We start from the raw sequence: 9,286 nt of genomic DNA on the forward strand, positions 1-9,286 counted from the left end.
CCGCCGCCGCCGCGCTGGGTCTGCCCCGCCGCAGAACAGGGCGCGTCGGCGTGCCGCCTTCCTGTGCCGCAGGGCCGCTTCCAGAAACCGCCCTTCGGCGATGGGAGAAAATCCTCCGCAGAATAAGACCTCGTGGCCTGCTGTCCCTCTCCGGAGGTCTGTGCTGACGAGTGGGAGGTCGAGCTCGGGGCTGGCCGAAGGCTTGTCCAGAGCTTATTCGTCCTCCGGCTGGAGAGGGCCGGCAGAGGCTGAAGGGGAGGGAAGGTGCCGTGGCAGCTGCGGGGACGAGGGCGACGCCGAGCCCCCCTGCTAGGCGCTGCGAGTGAGGTGGTTCCTGTCAGCAGCACGCGTTGTCGGTGCCGCGGCCGCTGTGGGCAGCAGGCCCCGTGGGCGAGATGGCCGCTGCGGGCAGCAGCACCTGGTGCTGGTAGTGCAGGCAAGTGGGACAGAAGAGGCAGAGGGAGACTTCTGCCCTCCATCACCCTGCAGTTCCCGCCCCTGCGCCGCACCGTCTCATCCTCGGTCCTCTCTTCTGGCAGCCCTGGCCCTCACCAGCTGATTTAACTCCTTAACTCTGGATGGAACTGTGCCTGTTTTACTGGGGTTCTTTTTTCCTGAGTTAGTTTGCTGTTTGAGGAATTGCACTGGCTTCCCAAAGGTTCAGGTGACCTTTCGAGCCCGCTGAAGGGAAGTGGCCTGTAGGCACAGGGTCGTCCAGACCACCCTTTCTGTGGCAATAAGCAGCTAGATCAGCAGCATCAGCCAGCTGCTCCCCTATGGTCTGCACAGGTCTGGTGGAACCAGAAAAAAAAACATTTGATGTAGCCATACGACACAAATTACGTTATTAGATTGGTGGGGTACGAACTGATGTCACAGTACTACAGCAGCTCAGTAAAAAGAGATATTTAAGCGTTCGATATTAGCACCTGCTGTCTCTCTGATGACTCTTGTCGTATTGTTTGTCTACTGTTTTTATCAGAAATGGATGCCAGTTATGTATCCAGTCTGTCGTATTGTATTTTTATTATTTGTTAACAACATAGATTGAAATCTCCTCCCAAAAGCTTCTGCAAAGTCTGTGATAAAGTGTTCCTCCCAGGTTCTAGTCTGTGGGATACTAGTCCTCCACCTCTGTGACCTAAATTATAGATCTGTATTTTGGCAACATAGGAACACTGCCATTTCTGTCAAGATAGATTTCATGCTTATTTGTTATGTTCTTCACATTCAAGCACTGTTTCCTTTCAGCTTCTTGGATTAGCGTTATTTTTTACAAGGCAGCTTTTTTTCTTTGTGGGGTTTCTATTTTTGTGCAATTCTAAATAAGTTACTCTAGCTATTTCATCACGCATACTTATTAACCTATAGAGACTGTATAATGTCTAGTTCATTTGCAGTCGGTAGGGTATCTCATGCTTTGCTGGGTTTTAAGTGTTAATGGCATTAGATGTTTGGATTGTTTATGTAAGACCTCATGCATTCCTTTCCTATTCGAACTTTTACTCTTCTCCTGCAGTCTGCTCTTGGATATATGCTAGCTAATTCTGATTTCATTCAAGTTTCTTAGTATTGTAACTCCATCAACTTCAATGGAATTACACTGGTTTTTATCATCATACGCAGTAGTATCAGACCCTGAGCTCCCTTTAAGATGTTTAGCATACATACTGTAATGGTGTGAATCCTCCACTTTGTTCAGCAAATATTTAATTGTACGTCCTCAGAAATAGTCTAACCATTACAATAATCTGGTAGGCCATCACCTCCACCTTATAGCTTTCTGTGTCACAAGACAGGGAGAGAAGAGTTACACACCACCCAGATCGAGGTAGTTCATTTAGTGTTTCATTGGAAAGTATTATTTGTAATTCCTTACATCATCCAAAGAGTGTAGCAGCTGAGGTTATTTTTTTGCAATCCAAAGTATGTCACTAGAAGAACTATGGGTAACTCCCTTATTGGCCATAATTTTATAATGGAAGACAAGTTCAAAATCAAAGCACGCCACAATACTTTTCACAACCTTTCACCAAAGTTTAGTATGTAAAGTGAAAAATTATCATCTGGCATTATATTCTTTCCTCAGTTAAAATACCTGAGCAAGGCCTACTCAAAAGACAGGTATGCAGTAAGATTGGGGTTTTTCAAAAATATTTTTGTATTTCAGTGTAAGCAAAGTGTTCTAGCTGGGATCAAATACTTACAGCGCAGAATGCATTTTATGTAACTGTAAATATAAAGTGATCACCACTGCAGCAACACCGGAAGTAAAAATATTTCTGTATTGTTCTGCCTGAATAATTCTATAGCAGAGTAAATAATAACTGGATACTCTTGGTGCAATTCCAGCAGACACCACACACTATCATTACAGATTCAGGTATCATTCAACACCATAAATCAGAGAGAGTCTGTCATTAGCAAAAGATTTAAAGGGACAATGCTTTTTAGTTCTCTCACATTTATATATGTATTTTCACCTGGTGGTCCTAAAAGGTCACAAACATAGAAACAAACAAATATAAATGGAGAAAATTCAGTGTAAACATTAATTTGTATGTGAATGCAAACTGACAATTCACAGCTAGGAAACTGAAAATACCTCTTTCCACAGAACTTCCATATATAGTGTTAGAGTATGTAAAATCATGAGTCAACATGATACTTTTCCAGTGAATGTGAATAGAAAATAAATACTCCCTTTCCTGTAATAGTACTTCCTAAAATTGCCTTTTCAATATGCAATTCAAACACAAATTCACTGCAAGAATTTGGAAGCTTCAGTAATGAATTCTATGCCTTGTATCTGCTTTATATCTTGTATTAATAGGAGCATCAATATCTTTTGCACATTACTACCAAATGTCTTAATGAGAAACAAAAGGAAATGTGTGAGTGGTAAGTGACATAACGATAAAAATTATGGCCTGGTCAATTGCATTTTCAGATGGCCAATTAAATGATTTTTATTGCTACATATAATTTTATAAAATTATAACAAATACTCATCAGGAGACTGTTTCCAGTCTTTATTGTTTTAAAGTGAGTGCAGAGAAGGATCTTAAGACAATGACTAATCAACGTCTTCCTTTAAGTGGAAGTACAGTAACAATGGAGGTATATTTCTATCTTCATGTGAGAATCCATTAGAAGAGCTTGTAGTACTAAGAAAAAAATGGTCCTCTTTAAGTCTGATGTAAAGCCATCACAAATACTTGAGGAAAGGATTCCTGCAAATGTATTTAAAATGGAGGAGAAAGCGGAGTTAGAAGATAGCAAATAATTGGCCTCCATTTGATACTTTTGCAGGAACTGAGGCACTCAGTTACGTACTGAAGTAAAAATGTGGGTTGTATTGTAAGCCTCAGTTTGTAACTATAGTTATAACTTCAGTTATATAACTTTAGTTATAACTATAACTTCAGTTTATAAGATAGCCAGATAATATGTTGCCTAAGCCAATATGGGATGATTTGTGAACCTGAATTTAGGCACAAATGGAAAAAATTCTCATGCCTAAGACATACAGCTAATGGTAGTAGTACAGTGGTTGCTGTATATTAGTCAAATTCCCCTGCACTTAACATTGAATGTAGATAGTGCTCTATTCTCTTAAGGAAGATTGGTGAATCTATAATAATATTTGAGAGAATTATGGAAATTCTTCTGTAGGGACAAGGATAACATGACTGGTTTCATTTGAAGAGACGGAGAAAAGAGACTTTCCAACACTTACAGAATGCTTCTTTGGACATATATAGAGAGCTGTATAGAGTGCTAAGATGGTTTAAATACATATTGGATAAAAACCTGGTGTGGGTATAGTAATGAAGCAAGCTGTCAGGGTGTTGTATTTCTATTAGCTTGCTTCCTAATTCGGTTATATTTTGAATTGTGGCTTTGCGTTATCGTACATAGAATCTAAATAAAAATACTCAGAAATTTTTTTTTGTTTTGGTGGTTATATATTTAAAGAGATTGCAAGAAGTTAATTTTTTTACTCCAAAGTAAATTTTAATGGTTGTACAACTTTGAAGAGACTGGGAAATTTTCAGAAGAATCAGTGGTTGAATTTTAGTTGGATACTGAGAACAATTCTAGCTGTATTTTGAATTACATTGCATATTCAAACTTCTTGTATTTATGGCAGAAAACTTTTGCCATGAATATCTGCTTATGCTGAGAAACTGGTCATGATTCTGTGAGATTTACCACGAAAAAAGCATTGAGCTCCCCCTACTGTTCCACTGCATACAGATAACTGGAAAACCTGGATTTTGTTCTGATGGGTAAAACGTCAGTCAGGTAGAAGAAAAATTTTAACAATAAAGAAGTACCATTTTTCAGTTTCTGATAATGTGCTGCTAACCGTGGAGAGAACTAGAGTGTTTAATTTGTTTTCCAAGTATTTAGTATTCTCCATTTTTTTTGGCATATAATGTAATGTGCATGGGCATCTATGCTGAGACATTTAACAGTTTTCTAAGTTCCCTGTGCAAAGATAGGATTTAATGTTTGTGCATGCATACAGTTAATCTTGTTCCATTTACATGTCCTTGAAGAGACTCCTAGATGCCAAAGAAAAAAAGGTACATCTTCTTATGATGATTTCTTTTTGCTATGAGGAATTATTCTAAGAATTAATGACATGTTGATAATTGTAAATTCTGAAGCTTATGATAATTTCTGGTTTGTGATAATAATCTGACAACATGTATGTGGAAATGGATGCCACAATGATGCCAATTACTTTATAAGCCAGTAATGCTGTTCTCTCTACAGATGCTTTGGAGAGAAATCAAATGAATTAGACTGAGCCACTGGGTTCGACTCAGAACAAGGTAGAGTTTATTTCTCCAAAAGGAATACTTAGCTGTGTCACACAGCTAAACAGTCAAGAAGAAATTAACGTGGGTGTATTTTGGTATTGCAAGGTGGAAAATCAGAGAAAGAGAAAAGAAATTTGAATAATAAACACTGACAGATACTTCTTTTGCCTTCAGGCAAGCTAGTATTTCTCTATATGCAGCACAAATGAAGAGTGAAAGAGCCAAAGAGCACATGGAAGAGCCAAAAAGGCATACAGATAGAAATGAAAAGGTGCTGCTGGATTCTGTGCCTGGGAGCGTACATGTTGCACTGGGCATTGCAAACCAGGGACTCCTTCCTCCCTTCATTCCCCCCTATGTTTTTATCTAGGTGCACACTCACATGAAATCAGAGAGACTCAGAAGCCTTGTCACACCAGTATTGTATCACAGGGATATGATGGCTTCCTCTGAAGAAGCTCTTAACAATGTGAGTTGCACTTCCCTAGGATTGCTTATCTACATAAATATTTTCAGAAGTAGCTTATGCTTTGGTATTAGTAGGCATTGGCAGAAATACAGCTCCTTTGTTATGTGAATCGTGATTAGCTGTTAGCCACAGACACAGTTCCAGGCAGGACATTTTCCCGTGACTTTTTAATTTTCTGGCTTTATATAAATTTCAACTTTATTAGCTGTATTTCTTAACTTTGGCAAAGGCTTTTTAGTTCTCCCTCCCCCCACCCTTTGTCGGTTTATTGCCAAAATAAGGGTTGAATACCCAGTCTCAGCAGTCAAAGGAGATTTTATGGGTGGAGGCAGAAGTCTGTCGTGTTTCAGAATAGTTGGAAACCCAGGCTAGAAGTCAAACATAATGTTGAAATAAAGAAGAGTTAGCCAGTGATTTACTGCTGGAGAGTCAAATGCATTTTATTTGGTTGTAATGCAATTGCACTTCATAAAGGGTACACTTTATGTGTACCATGGCACTGTTCATATGACAGGCCCTTCAAATTCAGGATCCATACATATGAATCACAACAAATACATGCACAGAGATATCAGAAGGAAGCTGATGACCTTATGTCAGTGATACTGTTGTTTCGACATGTATTGTGCATGAAGAGACAACCAAAATGAGCCTTTAGGTTCCGTTCAGGGTAAGGTACAGTTTATTCCTCCAAAAGGTCTAGAAGGGAACTGAGGCAGATGTCGTGCTTGAACATCTGTTTGCTTAACAAATGCACAAAATGTTACACGAATGCATCTACATCTTTTCCTACATATAAAGCCTTACTTTCTTTTCTGGGCTGTTTTGTGACTGCTAAACTTTACAAATATTTACTTAGGGCTCATTTTTAACCTAGAATACAAATAATCAGCTAAAACTGGTGAAAGAGAAGCCCTGTGGATATACTGAAAAACAGAATTTGGCTCCTCATGTAGTTTCTTGCACAATGTACCAAGAAGCAGCGTTTTTCATGGGAAAAATATCCCTTAGGAGCCTGGAAATCTAAATGGATCAGACCAGTGGCCTTTAATGTTCCCCTTTTAAGGGTTAGTACAAAAGTGCATTGCACACCATTGGTGTTGTAGTTTTGCAATTTGCTTGGAAGAAGCTTAAGACATACTCCAAGATTTAATTTGGTGCCTATAAGAAACATGCTTCATTTCTTTGCACAGAAATGGCAGTGTCAATAATATCCTGTTTCAGGTAATTATAAATGGCTACCCTTCCCCTTCACTTCCTGATGTTCTCGAGTCAAACATGTATTCTATTTTTAATGACCTCAAATGAGCTGTCACATGGAAAAAGGGCCTAAGCATTGGTCGAGATTACCCTAAATGTGTTCTGGCATGCATACCAATGATACCAATACCAGTTCAAGATTTTGTGCATCATGACGAGGTTTTCGGGTGGGGTTTTTTCTTGGAAGTAACCAAACAATGGATGGAGGAACATGAAAACAGAAATGTATAATCTTACCAAAGTAATGTGCAAATTGAATTTAAATTTAGAATTTTTGAAGGGGGGAAAAAACTGATATAGCATTGTATAGCACTCTTCTCTTAAGACACTGACTTTTTCTATGCAATTTTCTGTGTTTTACTAATTTCTTTACTGTTTTTCTTCTTATTAATTGAGCACTTTGGTATGTAAATTATGGGTAGAGGCAGGAAGTAGGGCAAGCAGTAGTGAAGTTGCTTTGTCAGCTTTTTTACATCTTTAAGCTGTTGTAAAGATGATCACGGTATGTATTTGCTTTACTGAACAACTGCTGACAACTTTATTTGACATATGTTAAGCCCTGTATTACATTGTCTTTAAAAAAGCAGTATAATCTGCAGCATGCTCAAACTTAGAATCGAAGACCAAAACTTACCTTTTTTTCAACTACATGTATCAGATGTTCTAATGAAAGATCTTATCTCTTCCTATGGACTTTGCCTCTCTACAGAGGTAGAGAATATAACATGTATAAGTCATGTCATTGTTCCTTTTCTTCCAGCAACACCAGATTCCAAGAAAACTATCAGTTCTAAGGTACAGTGAAATAACAAGGTTAACTGCAGTTTTTTGAATCCGAAATGTCACTGTTGTCATTAGAAATTATTCATGAAATATAAAAACAGATGAAATAAAAATAGATCTTTTACAATATGTTATCAATGGCATTTAGTTTTCTTTTTCATTTGATAAAAAGTGCCATCCAACATGTTAAGCAAGCAGTGTACAAAGCTTAGTAGATCAACGGTATTCAGAAAAAAATGTTAATTTCTGTGTATATTTCAAAGAGAAAATCCTGAAGCCAAAACTTGTATTCTATATTTATAATTTTTTTACCTAGTACCAGGCACTTAGTTGGACCCAGCTGAATCTTTTTGTAAAATGTCACACTTTGTTTCCCTTGCCTAAATAACTATTTTGACTAAATAAACTAATGGTTAGGCCCTAGATGTAATTAAATCAAAACAAAACAAATAAGGATTTAAAGAGATGAATGATTGGCACTCTATGTATATTTTGGATGACATTAGAAAAAGCTATAGAGACAAACAGCGGAAGAAGGTTGCTTATCTATCTGTCCTGATACATGAATGAGTATGGACGTTGTCCTTTGGATCAAATTTGCTTGAATAAAGAATCAGTAGTCATTGAGTAAGAAAAGCAGCATTTAGTATTTTAATATAAAATACTCAAAATTGTTAATTGCCATGACCTAAACTCACACTTTTGTGTTTTTTGCTGAAAGACTAGTTGTTTCATAAACACCTTCTAGGAATATGTCATAATCTTAGGCTCAAATTGAGATAAAATTCCACGTGACTAGAAAAATTTCTCTCCATAGAAAATTCTTTCAGAAGCTGAGCTCTAAACAGATAAATTTGTCACAGCAACATCAAATGAAATGAAAATCCTTGTCAAGACAATTCAAATACTACCAGGGATTCTGGAGATGAAGAAATAATTAAACTGTCCATTTAGGCATTTAACATAGTTATGGTGGAGTATTACAGGAAGTTGCAAAGATAAAAACCAGAAGATTAAAAATGAGTTCACTTGTGGTGTGCTATAAAGGTTGAGGGATCTACCCACTAGTCAGTTCTTTGCATCTAACCCAACAATGAAGAAATAATATTGTGGAATCAAACAGGGAGTCAGAGGTAGAAAACATTCTATGCAATTAGAGATTTTTTAAAAGGTTGCAAGATTTTCCTTTTATTTGAGGCAGCAAATGGTAGTGTGCTAACTGTGAGTGGTTTTTGTAGCACTTGGTTCAATTGTTTTTCAGCTTAAATAAGAATAAATTTTCATCAGTCCTTAGAATCAGCGCTCTGAAAATAATTTAAATGTTGGTCTGAACTTTGTGGATCATAGAAATCAGTAAATATTGGTGCATTCATACAAGTGATGAATTTTATTTACTTTCCCAGATAGGTTTCAAAAAAGCATGATTTATTATTTTTCCAGACAAGTGATTGGGGAGCTCCCCTATACTGCAATTTGTAATAAATTGACTATTCGCAAAACTACTTTTTGAGGTCCTTTATGTTATTGTCATGGCAAGTAACAGAGTTCTCTAAGAATTAGAAGTCTGATCCATATGCTTATTCAAGTTACAAACACATTTCACTGAATCTAGCTTTTTAATCTCATAATGTCCAGATTTTTTATAACATAATTTCTGAGTTCAAGATCATCATCAGCGCTCATGATCAAAGCACTTTTGTCCATTTATTAGAAAAAAAAAGAGTGTTAGCCTGTCTTTGCACATAGACTGAGCTTTATTTGGGGTTCTGTACTTTCGTTACTTTAACAGCTGCAAAATACTGATGTAGTGGTTACCTCAAGCGTTGCTGTTATATCCATCCTCATGTTTCTGCTAGACTCTTCATAAATGACTGTCCTGGTTTTGGCTGGGATAGAGTTAGCTTTCTTCCTAGTAGCTGGTACAGTGCTCTGTTTTGGATTT

At 37.5% G+C, this 9,286-nt stretch overlaps 1 protein-coding gene across 1 annotated transcript in view; it reads left to right on the plus strand.

The window, feature by feature from the left end:
- Positions 1-395: 395 nt before the first annotated feature.
- Positions 396-9,286, plus strand: part of LOC104832505 — a 29,105-nt gene continuing 20,214 nt past the window's right edge. The window contains 3 exon segments of the mRNA XM_010568736.1: positions 396-427; positions 5,007-5,130; positions 5,203-5,301. Of these exon segments, the coding sequence (XP_010567038.1) occupies positions 396-427; positions 5,007-5,130; positions 5,203-5,301 (255 nt within the window).

Source organism: Haliaeetus leucocephalus, unplaced genomic scaffold, assembly GCF_000737465.1.
Source record: "Haliaeetus leucocephalus isolate CR32 unplaced genomic scaffold, Haliaeetus_leucocephalus-4.0 Scaffold251, whole genome shotgun sequence".
NCBI lineage: Eukaryota > Metazoa > Chordata > Aves > Accipitriformes > Accipitridae > Haliaeetus > Haliaeetus leucocephalus.